Below are 17,625 nucleotides of genomic sequence, written 5' to 3' on the forward strand. Positions count from 1 at the left end.
AGCTATCGCAGTATAAAAGCCCATCTCTAATTTCCTTGTTACAGGTGACCTTTGTTGTCTCTAGTGTTGTGTAATAACAAAATCATGTAGCTGCTCAACTGTAATAAGTTATTACAGTTGGATTCAGACTCATAATGCTTGCTTTCAGCGACTGAAGTGAAAGGCAGGTCATGGAGCATTATTACAGTTTGAGTTTTGTTGAAAACTCCCAAAGTAAGACTCCATTTTTAAAAAGTTAAGTTAGCCTATCTGCTTTTGGTCCACATTCAGCATATCATTGTTTTTCAGAGAACTTGTAAAAGTGTATTTTTTTTATCTAAACACGGATATGTTATTGCATTTGGCGACATACGTCTGACACAAACGTCTCAATATCTACATCTCAAGGTTTAATAGTGCACAAGAAGGTAAACATGTGGTTCATATTGAAGTATTTTCAAAGTGCTGGTTTAGACCGGTTTAATCTGGAATTTTGGAAAATTCCAAGTAGATTTTGCAATGCATGTTAAAAGTCAGTGGTCAGTACCCTATATATAAGCCCCTGGAATTGATGACTGTGTTGGAGAAGCCTTCACACCAGGTTATTACAAGAGGTCCTGCAAGACTGCCAGAGCATTCACTATTTTGTTAAGAGTAAATCCAGTGATGAGAGGAGCTGAGTCCAGCTGTTGCTTTCCCTTCTGTCTCTCCTGGCTGAAGTCTGATAACACAGCTGATCTGATGTGACCAGGTATGTAGTGCACAGGGCCCCAAAAAAGTCTAGAGGCAAATTAGCTATTCCATGCTCTCATAGTGTAGAGCATACAAGCAGCGCAGTCAAAAACATGTTTACTCTCCAAGGCAATCAGATATGCCATGCAAATACCCTGTGAAACTACAAGTAGACCCTCATTGACTGCTAAACTATGTTGACAGAGATTAAACTATGACTTAGAAACACTCATCACTATGTACAGACATAATACAGAAATCGTACAGAAATTATCTTAGATCCTGACACCACCTGTACTAAAGCATTTACAACTTTTAAACCACTCACCAAGGAGTATGCCCTGAATCTATTTTTAAAATGCAAATCAGGCTCACCGCTGGATCCAGCCCCGGCTCTGATCCTGAATGAGATCGCCCCGCTAGTTATTAACCCCCTGCTTGAAATCTGGAACTCCTCCCTATATTCAGGTGTTGTCCCTCCCGTATGGAAACACGCGTTGCTAATTCCCATTAAAAAAAAAAAAGCTGGTGTCGACCCAACGTGTTTGAGCAACTACCGACTGATTTCACTCCTACCCAAACCAGCCAAAGTGCTCGATAAGGCGGTACAAGAACAGCTGTCCGACTATCTTGAGTCAAATTTGCTGTTCCACGACTCTCAGTCAGGGTTCAGGCCAGACTTCAGTACTGAATCAGCTCTTCTAGAAGTGTCCGAGTCGATTCGTGAGTGCACGGATAGGGGAGAGGAGGCCATGCTGGTCCTCCTCGACCTATCCGCAGCATTCAACACCATCTCCCATGAAACACTACTTACACGCTTGCAGGAGGTGGGAGTTGGTGGGACCCCTCTCGCCTGGGTCAAATCATTCCTCACGGATCGATTCCAACAAGTGATGCTGGGCCCTTTCTTTTCCACCAAGAAACCGCTGACATGGGGGGTTCCACAGGGATCTGCCCTTAGCCCGCTCCTGTTCAATGTATACCTGAAGCCTCTGGCAAAAGTGGTGGAATCATGGGGCGTCAGAGTGATCTTTTATGCTGACGACACTCAGCTGGTGTTCCCCTTCAAAGATCACTCTGAAAGCTCCTTGCTAAACTTTCACCACTGCATGGTGAATATCGCCGCCTGGATGTCATCAAACAACTTAAAACTGAATACAGATAAGACAGAAGTCTTATTTTTTAATCAGAAATCCCCCATCTCTTCCAACCTCTGGTGGCCAGCTGAATTAGATCCTCCCTCTGTACCGGTCCAAGCTGCCCGCAATCTGGGCTTCCAATTTGACACTGCCCTCTCCTGCAAGACCCAAATTAATAAAGTCACAGCGTCGTGTTTTGGAAAGCTTTGTATGATTAAAAAAATCATCCCTTTCCTGCCATTAGACTCAAGCAAGACAGTAGTCCATGCCCTCATAACCTCCCATTTGGACTACACAAATATTCTGTATGTTGGAGCCCCGGCATATCTTATAAATCGATTACAGACAGTACAGAATTCAGCGGCCAGGTTGATTTGCAATGTTCCCTACCGTCACTCCATTTCTCCCCATCTGATCAAACTTCATTGGCTCCCAGTGAGACTACGTATTCAGTTTAAATCCCTGACCCTTGCTTTTAGAGCTCTTAATGGTCGAGGCCCCGCCTACCTAAGACACAGACTGAAGATCTCACAAGCATCCCGAAATCTCAGATCCAACCATCTCCGCCTAATGATCTGCCCCCGTTTCCGTCTAGCACGAACGGGAGGAAGGGCCTTTGCAGTGGCCACCTCCAGACTGTGGAATCACCTACCAACAGAACTGAGATTCCTGACTTCTGAGCCTCTGTTTCGGAAGAAACTTAAGACCTGGCTCTTCTCTTTAATCTAGTCCACTCTTTTCCTCCTGAACCTCTCTGAACCTCACGAGATGTTGTCTTTAGCGCCAGGACACCTCCGTCGGAGGTAGCTGCGTGCTCTACAAACTTCTAAATAAATAAATAATAGTGGATCAGAACCCTACCAGTGACATTTAGTAAACCTACGGCAAACTGCAAATGCCTGAGCTAACGATTTGATAAACATAACAAATAATGAGATTCGCACTACTATGCTGGGGAGGGCATTGCTAGATACATGCTAATGCAATGCCCCCCTATTTGGCAGGAGGTGAGGCCAGGCTTTCATGGGTGATACACACCAAGTTGTTATTTTTGCTTTGAACCGAAGAGGTTACATGGGTTATTTCATCTGGTAGTTTTAGTTGTCAATGAGAGTGGGGTATTGAAAGTTGGATGGTGCTGCTCTGGACAAGTAAGTTTCAGGTTTTGTTTTTCCTTTTACCTTACGACATTAATATGGCAAAACACCTGCAGACAGATAGGCCTTTTGTTTTATAAGCATGTGCCACCAGGCACTCCATTGTTTGCATTGAGAGTGATTTAACTTTTATGACAGCATTACACAGTGCAGACATACCACAGATACACAAATCCTTTAATCTCCTTTCCTGTAATATGTGTTGTTTAAACAACGCCCCAAAAAAGTCGATATATCTATTATTTAATTGCAAGAAATGCATTTACAAGATATTGATTTGTAACCGATTTTCAAATAAATAGGGGAAAAGAGGTTATCTCGCATCCTACAGTTCATATTTCCAGGGGGTGGCAATACTGACTCGAAGAACTGTTGAATATAAACATAAACGTATAGTAAGAAATCCCAAGGGAAATAGGTTCTGGTAATTGGCACCCCAGATGGTACTTCTAAAAAGTCTGGTGAAATTGTGGTGGGGTATGCTGACAAAACATAGAACTACATATCATCTGGGGTGGGGATTTTAACTTTAAGTTGGACTGACTGGAGCACAGATCTAGACATCCGATCGCCCCTTCCAAAAACATTCCGGAAACTCTGCGATATGAATTGGAGATCTTGGACATACATGCATGCATGGCGGGGGTTTTATGGGGAGGAGCAGATATACGCATGCTATGAGAGCAGATATACTCATACTACTCAATTGAACATAATTTGTCTGCTAGAATTGACTTTTGGTTATGTTCCCCTCGGATAATATACTGGATATTTAAACTGCAGGACCTTCCTCGAACACTGATCATTCACCGGTATTGTTGCAGCTAACCCCACCATGCATTAGCAGATGCAGCTTCTTCTGGAGGTTCCCTACCCAGATGCTGACGGATGCCGCATTTAAAGCAGAGATAGCTAAGGCAATTCGAGAATATTTCACACTGAACGTGAACTCAGTAGATCCATGTGCCTTGGAGTGGGAGGCCTTCAAGCCGGTTGCACGGGGAGTATGCAGAGCGAAATAAATTGGTATCATAAAAGGGATTGGTGTGCAGTTGTCTGAGTTGGAGAAAAAACTCAAAACACTGGATTCTGCACTCCTTGAAAAAACAGACCTTACAGTAAAAATCAAACCACATTTAACTTCAATGTCACTTAGAGTTACAGCAGATAAGTAAATTAGGTTTTGGGAATAGAGGCACAGGCAAGACAGTATGGTGAGTGGGAGCATCCAAGTAGGACATTGAAGTGGTTGGTTAGAGACCGTGCATAAAGTATTATTATTTCAGGTGTGTGAGACAAAAATGATGTGCTTAGAATCACTTCCGCTGAGATAGTAGAAGTATGAGCCCTTGTCCGCAGGTGAGATATCTGAAGCAATCACCAGTCAGGTTAGTGCAAAAGCCCCAGATTCTGACAGCTTTATGGTAAAGTTCTACAAAGCTAATAAAGACCTGCTTAGCCCATATTTGTTAGAGGTTTATAATGAGGCTTTCCATATTAGCTGTTTATCTCCATTCTCCTGCGAGAATATATTTATTACACAAATTAAGTCCTCTAGAGCTCGGCAATTTGGAAAATCCGGTCAGCACTTGTCTCTCTTTAATTTAGATTGTAAAATAGTTTTGCACTTGTGGGTGGACTTTAATAGGGTAATGGCGCCCTAACAGGAAGTTCTCACTATGATTATGTAACATAAACCCTTTTAAGCGGTATCTAAAGGTAGAGAGCACCACCCCTCTCGCCAAAATGTGGCTAGAACCAACTGAACGTTTTATTACATTCCTCAGGACACACTAATAACAATAAATTCAAGGCAGCTTCCAGTATTTGGTTAGTATCCACTGCTTTATTGTTCCTCTTCTCAATTCCTTCTGCTCTCAGCCAACACGTGTTTCGTCACGATTAACACAACTTCTTCAGGGCTAAGAAATTACATATAAAATAAGAATCACTACAACCTCAAGTCAATTCAATCATCCATAATAATATCTGTAAAATCCTCATCATATTGATATTATTCAACCGCTGCAAAAGTGTACTCATGACATGGAAACCCAATTCTTACATGCTGTACATCCTATATATCTATGTGAGTTGCCTTGCACATCTTACTCTCGTGTTGTGGCATGCGAAAGAGTGGAATCCCACAATGTGATATATAGGAGAAAGTCTTCTCTATATGAAGAATAAGAACAAGGAAGGACGCATACCTATTATCAAAGTGGACCAATTGGTCTAAAAAACTATGTTTATTAGAATACATAGATCAGGTTGCAAACCAATATCGTGAAATACCGTCCCAAATCATCAGTGTGAACTCATCGTGACACCTACTTTGATTTTTGTGATAATTCCAAACCGAATGCCGATATTCCCATCTAGTGTCCAAAATTAATGAATAGGATTCCTAAATATCGTCTCTGGACCCGAATATAGGAATTCTATAGGACACTGCAAATATGCTCGTGGCTGAGCGCATAATCCAATACTATCCCTTACCATCAATCTCATGTTATATATGTTACTTGTCTCCACCTCTCCAGGTCTCTCGTTTGGACCAACTGATTCCCAAAACCATGAATCACGAACGCTGTGTGGGTCCGAATCGAAATATCTTAGACTGCCCATGTCAACAAAAAACACATAAGTGAGTATTAATTAGTATAGGATTACGCGCTCAGACATATGGTGATACGAGCATAATTGCAGTATCTGACAGCCTCACTGTGTCCTAAAGGATTCCTATATACGGGTCCATAGACTATATTTGGGAATCTAATGCATTAATTTCGGACACTAGATGGGAATATCGGCATTCGGTTTGGTATTATCACTGACATCAAAGTAGGTGTCACTGAGTTCACACTGATGAATTGGAACGGTATTTCACAATATTGGGTTGCAAACTGATCCATGTATTCTTATAAATGTAGTTTTTTAGGCAAATTGGTCCACTGTGATAATAGGTATACGTCCTTCCTTGTTCTTATTCTTCATATAGAGAAGACTTTCTCGTATATGAGTATATGTGTTAACTCACTTTGTGGGATACTACTCTTTCGCATGCCACAACACGAAAGTAAGGTGTGCCAGGCAACTCACATGGATATATAGGATGTACAGTATGTAAGAATTGGGTTTCCACGTCATAAATACACTTTTGCAGCGAATGAATAATATCAATATGATCAGGATTTCACAGCTATTATTATGGATGATTGAATTAACTGGAGGTCAACATGGATGTTGTAGTGATTCTTATTTTATATGTAATTTCAGTGGATACTAAACAAAAACTGGAAGCAGCCTTGAACTTATTGATATTAGCATGTGCTGGGGAATGTGATCAAACTTTAGATTGCAAAATACTTGGTTGAGTTACTGCAATCAGATTAATGCAGGTGGCAAAAGGACTGGTGTTGCCGGACCAGACAAGGCGTTACAATATTTGTATGTAATTTGCAATTTTGTACCAGACAGATCCTGAAATCTCGTTCATTGGTGCCTTTCTGGATGCAGAGAAGGCTTTGGATTTGTTAGATGGGCATTTTCTATATGGTATCTTGTGGAAACTGGGACTGTGGTATAGTATGCATAGTTTAACTGCTATACTCGCTCCCAACCGCTTAAGGGCAAGTAAATAACCTCCTGTCAGACTCCATGATTTTTATTGAAAAACCTTTGTTGGCATTTTGTTATTTTATTACATTATCAAACTCAGTACAAATAGATACATTCACAAATCATCTGTTTGTGTCAAACTTGGGAGTGGGAGTTTTGAAAAAGCATTGTCGGTCAGGGTGATCATCTGCAATTAAACATGGCTGGCACCGAACATGTATTTGAACAAAGTGTAAACTAGAGGAGGGTGGAGAGGGGGTGGAAGAAGAGGGGTTGGCCTGGATTGTAGTGGAGCTTAGTGTCGTTGCTCATTTGCTCGGTTGTGTGATCAGAACCTCCTACCCTTCAAAGGGGCTGATACGAAGGGGAGGTGTTGGGACATCAGGGCAGGGAGGATGAGTTCAGTAAGGTCCCAGACTGTTTGATAAAGATGGGTACAACCACTTGATTGGGTATATCATCCAGAAGAGTTTTAAGTGGGGGTTCTTAGACATTGTAGTTTAGTGGGTATGGGTGGGTGCGAGGTTGCCTTTAGTTTCGTCTCTTCACAGTATGGTGCCTTCAGCTTTACTCGACTTAAGGAACGTTTTAAGACCAGGCAACTAGCAATGTGGGAAGGGGAGGTCTTTGGACTTGCCTTGGGAATTAGCAGCTCTCTTAGTGAGGATAAGAGGAAGATTAGCGAGTCACAAAGCCACCCTCTCTCTTTTGGACCTAATGAAGATTTCCATTGCTGCTAAGGGCCAGTGATGGAGGATTCGTTTGACTGTGAAGGATGATATGATAGTTATTATGTTGGCCAAAAAAGGTCTATGCAGAGGGCAAGGCAAGATCATAAGTATTAAGTCAGCAGACTCCACAATGCATCATGGGCAGGTCAGCAGACTCCACAAAGTAACATGGACAGGTGGGAGAAGCTTGGGGAAAATATTTACTTAAAATATATACAGATGGTCTCTGTGTAGTATGAATTATTGTATTCATTTAAACTCTGGATTTCAAGTTATGTACGGAAGCTCTGATGCGTATGGCCATTTCCTCTCACGAAAGAGTCTGCTCGCAGCTGTCTCCTGTTTATCCTTTAAGTGGGTAAGCAACGGAGATGCAAATGGAAGAAGGGCCTTATAAATTCAAGAAATATGGCAGCCCCATGTCCCCACAGAGTCTATGGCTGGGACAAGTGGGCTCATCTCTAGGGGAGGACTCAGGGTGGGACAAAGTTGCTTTATTGCCAGGTGTATTGTGTTATACAAAATAAACTAGCCCCTGTGGAGGTTGGAGTGGTCCCTAAGAACTTTCTTTAAAAAAATAGCCATTGCTCCTGGTCATACAAACTATCAACAATCGTAATGTCAGCCTCATCCCAAGTGTTCATAACCCTGGAGCTAATTGCGGTTGTCGGAAGGCTCAGGAGTGGATAGCAGGGGCATGTGGGATTGCTAGTTTTGTAAGTCTGAGCGTGTGAGCATAGCTCTGCAGAGCCACTTAGACAAGTTTAGAGCGCGACTCCACCTGTCGGACGTTTAATAGCAGGAGAGTGTTTAAGTATTGTGGTTGCAGTGGGGTCATTGTGGAGGTTGTCTCTTCAAGAGACAAGCTAGAGAGACATCTATTCAGCCACTGCAGCTGTGCAGCAATGTAATATAACTCAAAATGCAGGACTCCCAACCACCTCAGCTGAGAGTCGGAGATTGGCAAGGGCCACCCTCCCCTAGCCTGCATGCTAAACAAGGTCACCTAGTTGTGTATTTAGGACACAGAAAAATGCTGGCAGTAGTACCAGGTGAAAGTTTGAGATATAGCATAACAGGCGTGGGAGGATTATCATCTTGGATAGGGTGATATGACCAATCAGGGACAGGGGGAGAGATTTTTAAAATTATATCTGTGAAGAGATAAATGTCACTATTCTAGTAAAGTTGTCCTCCATGAGGTTTGAATCTTCATGGTAGATCTTAATGCCAAGATATCTAAACATTGTCACCTCCCATCTCATGTGGCCCTCCCAAGGTCAAGTTGAGCCATGGGGATTGCAGGAGTGAGGGGATGATACAGTATTTGGACTAGCTCATTTGGAGAATTGACATGATGGCAAACTCCTCCAGGACCTCCGTCAGGTTGGTTGTAGGATTCTAAAAAGTTTTACACGAAGGAGAAGATCATCCGCATATGGGAAGACTATCCGGGATGCATCGGGTAATGGTATTCCCCAGGACACATCCGGCTCATAGTCAGTGTGCAAGTGACTCCATAGAGAGGGAAGAGTAAGGAGGCAGGGGACAGCCCTGGCATGTTCCTTTGCTTCTTTTATAAGGGAGAAGAAATTGATTTGCCTATTCAGACATGCACTGTGGGTTGTGTGTAGAGCTTTTTGAGTTAATGAATAATGGAAGGACCAAACCCATACCACTGCAGAATCTCAATCAGATACTCCCATTGGACAGTATCAAATGCTTTTTTTAAGGTCCAAATTCATCACTGCGTCTCTAGGCTAGGCCAAGGGGGTCACCTCCATGATACAATACAATTGAATGAGGTCTAAGGAGGTGCTACTGTGGGGTATAAATCCATTTTGTTCTAGATGGATTACTTGTGGGAGGAGTGGGAGAACACAGAATGCAAGAATTGACAGAGGAACGTGTAGTCCGAAATAATTATGGATATGGGCCTATAGAAGGATGGGTCCACTTGGGCTCGCCCAGGCTTTAATATAGGGAATATTATGGCTTCTCTTTGAGAATGAGGTAGGATGTCCTCCGTTAAGCATGCTGAATAGCGGTCTGCTAGTTTAGGTGGAAGGAGGCCCATGTATGTTCTGTAATGGTCTTAGGGAGGCTCCAGTATTTAGGTGGCACCCTGACACGAGGGACTCAGATTCATCAACTGGGAACAGAAGAAGGACCAAGAAGAGTTGAAAAAGCAAGAACTGTGGACCAGACATGGATTTGGTGCAAAACCCTGCCTGTTGCTGTCCTGACAATTGCAAAGACCCTACTTGTCCTGGAGCTGCGCATCCTCTAAAAGTCTTGGAGGGCTGCCAGCACTCTGTCAACCAGCCAAGATCTCCGTTGAAGTGGAGGAGCCACTTCCCTGCAGGCACCAACCACACCTGCCCGTTACAGCCTTCTGTCGACTCCTGGACCCACTTAAGGAGCAGCACCCCAGAAGAAAGACTGTGTTGCTCCCAGAGGTCATTCCCAACCCTATATGCTGGGTACCAGAACCCTTGCAGCAAACAAGACTTGTTTAGTGTCCAGTGCAGACACCAACCCTGCCTAGACTGACCCACCGACGAAGGTTGTCAACATCACCGAGGCCAGGACCAAGAGTGGCCCGCTGTCCTGCCACCCATCTCCAGGCCGACACCAAGTAATAGCCTCAAACGCAAGTGACACACCTGACAAAACACCTCAGCACTGGAGCCCCACAGCCCAAGTTTGAGCCAACCAATCGTGCCCCCTTGCTCCAGAGACCCTCAAGAGCCGAGCCCCCATTCGTCCCCAAGCCCCAAGCCCCTACTTTCTGCCTTTTCCTTGTTACAGGTTTCTCCATTGACTTTAATAGGTAGCAATTGAGGCAACCATTGCGACCAGCACCTCTGCACCTGACACATCAGGGCAGGTAAATCTGAACTGCTGGTGGTTCTTTGGACCTTGGTCCCTAAGCATCTGAAGTCCAGAGAAGTAACCCTGAGAATCATTTGTAAGTGCACCTATGAATTTAATGTTTCTCCCATAGGATAACATTAGCGCGTTCGAGACTCATGCCTCAAATCTGACAGCTGTGATTTCAGACTGTTTTTCTTGTAAGAATCTATAACGTTTAAAGTACTTACCTGATCCCGATGATCTTGGTGTCTAAAATTATAGAAAAATATGTTATTTTTCTAAATTGGTGTCGAGTTTCTTCTTGAGTGCGTGTCTCATTTATTGACTCTGTGTACAACAAATGCTTAATACTACCCTCTAATAAGCCTAAACTGCTCGCCCACACTACTACAAAGAGAGCTTTTGGGAATTTTAATTTAAGCCCGTATACCAATAAGGGTCACCTGGATTTTCTATATAGTGTACCTGATTTTGGAACACTATATAAAAAGCCAGCATCTTACAGATGCTCAAACTAGGAAGAGAACTGTGTCAGGTTCTTGATTTGGGGGTGGAAAGCAGGGCAAGAGATAGGGGGCTGCTCAAATAGGGCCACTCAGTGGTTGACAACTGGATGAGGCCAGTGGTAAGTACTGGAGCCCAAAGACCGGGAGTCATGAAGCAACGCTGGGATAAAAAAAAAAAACAATCTCCAACCTCCAGGAGAAGTACCTCATTGGGGCAATGGGATCATCAGCTGGGAGTACTCCATGGGAGACAGGAGGCGGGGCCACACCATGATTCTGCAAGGCTACCTTCATCTCTGGGTTATTCCAGTGGTCCTGGAGTAGGGAAATTTTAGGAGATGATCGCGACCTCAAAGTAGTTCACCTGCAGAATGTGACATGACCAATGGAGGGTAGGCCAAGCACTAAAAGGCTGATAAGGATATTTCGCCATTCTATTATCTGTGGGCAGCAAGTGAAATTTCTGAAGGTGGTGGCTGTTGCCACAGGCACTCTCCTACAGTCACAGACCTGCTCAGTGGAAGTCACAGAAAGGGTCATCACCATGATCACTATCCTCAGTGGCAATGGCATGTCCAGCACTCTTGGCCAGAAGAAATATGTTTTTCCATTTGACATGATTTTCAGTTTGGCTGGAAAGAAGAGCGAGTACTTAATGCCCTTGTCCCAGTGTTTCCTCTTGATGCCTAAGAAGACTGTTACTGTTGGACAGCCAGAGTATGGCCTGCAAACAACAGCACCTGCCAGTGTTTCATCTCAATGAGCCTCCCCTGTCGGGCAACTCGGACAACTTCATCCCTGTCACAGTAGTGACGTAGGAAGGCAAGGAAAGGAAAGAGTGAGACAAGAAAGGATTTAGGATCTGAGCAGGAGTTAATGACTGATCCGCTATGTCATGAACTGAATTAGGTTGGACCCCTCAGCGCCCTCTTGGACCACAACCACTCAGAGGTTAATCCTCCTGAAGTGGCCTTCCACATCATCCACTGAGCTCTTGAGGAGTAGCAATTGGTTGGTTAAGCCTCAGAGTTGGAGGCAGTAGTCTTGTCTCGTTGGGGCTAGTCACACCATTGCACTCTTGGTTTAGAATATCCTCTCAGCCAGCTTTCTCTGATCTGGAGGAAACTGACATCTATGCTGATGGAATCCACTTTGGCCTTAGGGCTGCATTGGAAAAGTTGATGGCAGGCAGTAAGGAGTTAAATTAACCCTAGGTAGTAGCGCGGCTATCTGCCCAGATGCCCAAAGAGAGTCTGTCGATATCAGAGATTTTGCGTGAGTTGATTTAACACGCCCTATGTTTGACATAGGTGGTAATGGTGTAAGCGCCGGGGGCCCCTCCTGCTTGTTGCCCTCAGGGTGGGGAGGGCCCACTTACAGTGCCTCATCACTATAAATGGAGGATGCAGCATGATCAGCTTGGTGTCAGATCAACACTGTGCTGGCTATCTCCACTCAGGACCTCTGCGTGCCCGGAGAGAGAAGACTGCAGTGGTACAGGCTTTAAATGGCAGATGAGGAATTGCTTCGGCACAGAGAGAAGATGGACCCAATCCTGAAGGTATCAAGCAATGACTGTGTCATGTTTAGCAAGATGCCAGGAACTTCATATCCTCGGGTGATTGCTGCTTGAGGATTTAGTAAATGGGGGTCCCTCAAGATCGGGCACCCCACATCTGTGAAAGGCAGGCTGGACAGCAAGTGCTCAATATGGTCACAGCAGGGGATAGTCCCCACAACACAACGAGAACTGAATCTCTTGCTGTCGCTTTTAGAGCTGATGAAAGACTTTACGGGAGAGCCCCAGTCCAGTCCGAAGGATTCAAGAAGCCCTGAGGGTAGGGGCCACTGTTCCAGTCACCGAAGCAATGTCTTCCCTCTCAGGATGGCAGAGATAGAAAAATGGGACTGGGAGACCACTTCAGAGTGCAAGCAGGTAGTGGTCCTTGATCTTTGTAGCACTTAACCCTGCCTCCTGCAGCCCAAGGGAGAGGGGAATGCCGGGAGTGTTGCAGTCCTCTAACAGCATCAGTGGGTGGAGAGCAGAGATCTCACCGATTAATGTCTCAGACTACAGCCTCATAGGTAGGTTGCAGGATTGGTGGCTACACGGGCTCTCATGCACATTGAGTAGTTATGTAGGCAGGCCCTCTGGGTCCACTGTTTGTTGCATGAGCCTGAAGGCCCAGCCTCAAGGAGCCACAGCAGGAGTGATGGGCACAATGGACTCAGCAAGTATAGAGTGCCTCTGTTTTTCAGAATACAGTCAGGACTGATGTTGCTTCCAGAGGCATTAGCCCACTGGGGAAGCAATGTCCACAGGGTGCCCACTGCTGGCTATAGGGGAGACCCCAGTCAATCTCCACACACCTCCCAGGCATTAGAGCTGTGTAGAGAGCCCATACGGGGAGCCGATATGGGCAGGGTTATAGGAAGTAGGACAAGGCCTGGGGCAGCCACTGCAGAGCTGACTCAGCAAGCTTCGATGGGGGCTGGGGCCCTGGTGAGCCCAACACAGAATCTCAAGTAACCCTGGGCAAAGCACTACGCTACGCTCGTGTAGTTTGCGAAGTTTGCGCTACTTCGCACTACGCAAACTGCACATAGCACAGTGCAAACACGCGTAGCGTGGCGTAGTGCAGCAGTCATTTTTTGCTTGCTCGCGGTCCTCAACGTCAAGTTGGCGACCGCGAGCAACCAAAATGACATCCCGGCGAGACCTTTTCCTCGTTCGCTATCAGCAACATCAAGTTGCCGATCGCGAGCGTGGAAAATAAACCTCCCGGCGAGATTTTCAACGCTGGGAGGTCAGGTTTCTCATTGCAAGTGGTCGCGTATACTCGCGACCGCTTGCGATGAGAAACTACCAGTCCGCGTTGAGAAAGCTGCAGCTCGAGTAAAAATCTACTCGAGTGGCAGAAAACTGCAGCTCGCACTGTGCAAGATGCCATTTTCAATGATTGCACAGTACCGGATGCTTGTCCCCACTGTGCAATCATTGAAAACGGCATCTTGCACAGTGCGAACAGGGTACTACGCAGTTCGCGTAGTGCTATGTATAGCTCGCAAAGTGCACTTCACGTAGCTACGCGTAGCGCTACTTCACGGACTACGCCCAGCCCTAAGAAGGTGAGAGGGCCTTCTTCACGTCTCTGCTTCAAGTGTAGGCAGATGGGTGTCTTGGAGACCCCAGACTGGGGCCTCTCAGGCCAGTCCCACCCGTGAGGGATGACATACCAGTTCCAGGTGCTGTCATGAACCAGGCCCACCCCGATTCATCCAGAGGCCAGACTGATGGTGGGTGGATTGCTGCAAGGGGATCGCCAAAATTCCAGTGTTGTTTAATCTGACTGACCAAAACAAGCCATTGCAATATTTTCAAACTGAAGCTGCTGCAGTGCTCTAATGATAGGAAGTTTGATTCCTTAACTATTAGCGCCTACCAGTTTCTCCCATGCCACTGAACCAGAGGTGTATTTGATCACAAATGCTAGACATCTTATTTTCATCTAAACGTATTTGGTAAAGTACAGTGGTAAGCGGAAATAGAATTGCATTCCGCTAATATCTTAGTGGACAAATGTCCGGTGATATTAGTGTAGAACCAGCCTTGAATAATTTTTAGAAGCTTTCCCCAAAAACTTTTTGGCGCATCAAGTACAGTCAGGGTGACAAGTCTCAGGGAGACTACAAGCACCCTTCAATCCTCATTCAGAGATGTTTTTAAAAAGAGTGGTAAACTTGTTTCCCCTTTGATACTGGGTGGCTGGATCACTCCTCGCCTCACAAAAAATAATGTTACAATGGTATACAATCTGGCCCTGCTCTATTTTTCATGCTTTTGCTGATACAAGCCAAGTTACAGTGAAATTCAAATTACAAAATGATACATTTGTTGGCCAGTAGTTCCAAAGCCACTTACAAGTTTAGGATCTAGCTTTCTTAGATTGAAAAGAGAAGCGTTTCACTACACTTCAAAGAAGAACGCTTAAGAAAGGGGTATAATTGCATGTACTGCGACTGGCCTCCATTTCTCAGCACAACACTTTGACTGTCTTTGCACAAATGAGTTACTTTCTATAAAAGCTATGTTATATATTTAGTTCAGTATTGCTCCAATAGGCATACTAGAATGCTTTGACAAAATCCGCTTTTCCTTGACAATAAAACACACACTAGCCAATGTGCTTTACACATTACCATATTAACTGAATATCCCTCCAGCAGGGTAGAGTCGTTTACAGTATTTGGAACGCTCAGAAGCAAAACCAGAGAAGATGCTGTGCTAGATTCGATTATCTATATTTTGAAAGGTAGAAAAGGATCTTTTATAAAAATGTTCAATGTCTAAAGGCACACTCTGCTGTAGGAAATGAGCCTGTTTTAAATAGATTTGCAGCAAATAAATAGGCTTTTATATATACCAACCATCAGTAACGCAGTTTGAGAATCCACTTGGTCAGTGGCTTCAAAAGAAGCAGCCTTGCTCAATTCTAGAAAAAAAACAGAAAATATAGACTATTGTAAGTGTTTATTTTGTAAATGAGAACTCGACAAACTTGTTTCCCTGTAAATAAATTAATTATTATTTCTATTCTGCTGCTTCACAGTTCACATATTGTTTTCCTCCCTGTCAAAGGATGTAAACCTTCTCTTTGAAGATCATCAACAGTACAAATCCTCTGATTGATACGCCCAGTTCACAAAACCCCCAAAATTATCATTAGAAAAATTAGTTCAACACTCATACATGAATTTACTCAAACATTTTCATGAGCGAAAATCTACTCACAGAGGTGGGGAGAACGTGATCTACAGATAGAATGTCCTGCAAATGTATCCAAACACACGAGCTACACTTCCTGGTATTCACAGACTCCTCTCCTAGTCTTGGCCATCATAGAACATTTTGGAAATGTGCCCAACCACGCCCAGTGCCACCTACCCACATCCTCCGTTGCTACTCTACCACGACCCTCCACGCCTTGCACTCCTGACACATCTCCCTGCGGTGCTGCCGCACCTCACTGCCCAACACTCAATACACACCGCACATACCCAACCCTGTCCCGCATACTCCTCAATACTCGCACCCTCACTAAACATGTGCTATATTCCCTTTTTCAACCGTTGGTAGCTGGCAACGAACAGACAGGCTTAGCTTAAGAGACAGGTGTGTGAAGCATTTAAAAACACAAGTACATCAAATAAGTGAGACACAACACACAATAAATAATCCAGAATGGGAAATAGTTTTATGATTAAAATGACACAAACAACAAAAAGCCAATGTCGGGAACAGGAGATATACTTTTTTTAAAGAGTAAACACTTTCTAGTGAGTAAAAACATATAGCACCATCTGGGGACATCTTGTCGCACTTGACCGTGACAAAATCTAACTTTGAGGCCGACTGCAATGGAGCCTGGTTGGATACACTAAGCAGAAGGTCCCAGTCAAAATTTTACCTTTGCACGTAGAAACTTTTCTGGAGGATTTTCTCTCATTGTTGAGTGAGGCTCCTCTTTAGGCTGGGGTTCGAGTCGACAACGGCAGCTTGGCTTAGCACGAGGCCTGAGTGAAATCCTCAAAGTCTTGAGCTCTGGGGCTTTCGGCAGGACAAATCTAAAATCCAGACCAGGACGCAGTTCGACGTCGGCAGCCTGACTCTCGCCAAAAGGTCGATCGACTTATGGAGCTTTTTTCAAAAGCTGCTATAAACTTCTCCAAGCTTCTGGAACTTCTTCCCTGAAGTTCCCCTTGAGGTTTCAACGTGTCTACAGCACAAATCCAAGGTTCCAGAGTCTCTTAGTTGCTCAGGGACTACAATACCTATAATGCACCTGGTCAAATCCTTAAAAGTCCACTGGATGCACTCCAGGCTGGGGAATACTTGGGGAGATGGTGCAGGTGAGCTCTGTTAACCTATTGCTTTAAGGGAGACCACTCCTTAACCCTTTTTGAAGCAAGGCAAAGTACTCAGGGCTGTAGTTCCAAGTGTGCACCAGGAGCAGTCCTTCAGAGAGCAGTCCTTTGGGGTGCAGACTGGGTTCCAGCAGGTCAGTCCTTGTAGTTTCAGGCAGCAGATCTGAGTTGCTTTGCAGCTCTCACATTTATTCAATGTTGTGGGGCAACAAGCAGGGGTGCACCCCTGACCAATGGGGTACATGAGGTCACCCAAACGCATTACAGATTCCTCCATAGTGTGGCATTTTCTTGTCCCTCAAAGCACTGCACTTTAAAATTCAATAAGTAAGAGCTAACTAAGCTAACCCACTGGTGAGGCTCACTTCCTTTAAAGCTCCTTTTCCAGACCTCCTGCAAATTCAACTCATGGGGCTGCCATCTGGCTGGGGGGTACAGGAAGAGTGGGTAGGCCTGACTGGCATTCCTTACTATCCTGCTCTCTTTGAATCCCAGTTTCATTTACTCAGCCCCCTTTCTGGCCTGTTCTCTGCAGCTGCAGGGCTCCCCAATCAGATACCCTCTGCCTCTGTGCAGGCCACGTAATCACCTCATCAAAGCAGTTTGGCTAAGCCTATTAAGGGCTGACCAATCAGAAGAGGCTCTAGAAGGCTGGTTTTAGTTATATGACTTATTTTCTGAATTAGTTATGAAAAGTTCAACAGTAGCAGGTAGCTGTATTTATCATGACCAATCTTTTAAGTCCTTGAAATATTATTTTAGCTCACTCCTGTGAATAGACATACTGTACTACCGTATTATCATGTTACCTATGAAGCTAAAAGGCTACAATGGTAGTTTTTTCCTCAACAGGGCATATAAAACCTATTTTTAAATGTCCCTGCTTATTTGTACTTGCCATCCTAATCTGGGGGCACCTAGGGTAGACCTTAGGGATGACCTATATATATATAAATAG

At 44.5% G+C, this 17,625-nt stretch overlaps 1 protein-coding gene across 2 annotated transcripts in view; it reads right to left on the bottom strand.

The window, feature by feature from the left end:
- The window catches only part of LOC144826433 (transient receptor potential cation channel subfamily M member 7-like), a 1,864,676-nt gene that overhangs the window by 261,487 nt on the left and 1,585,564 nt on the right, over positions 1–17,625 (bottom strand). For both annotated transcript variants that reach the window (XM_078684758.1, XM_078684759.1), the window contains one exon: positions 15,171–15,235. In XM_078684758.1, coding sequence (XP_078540884.1) covers positions 15,171–15,235 — 65 coding nt within the window. The remainder of the gene's footprint in view (positions 1–15,170; positions 15,236–17,625) is intronic.

This window comes from Lissotriton helveticus, chromosome 3_2 (assembly GCF_964261635.1).
Source record: "Lissotriton helveticus chromosome 3_2, aLisHel1.1, whole genome shotgun sequence".
Taxonomy (NCBI): Eukaryota; Metazoa; Chordata; class Amphibia; order Caudata; family Salamandridae; genus Lissotriton; species Lissotriton helveticus.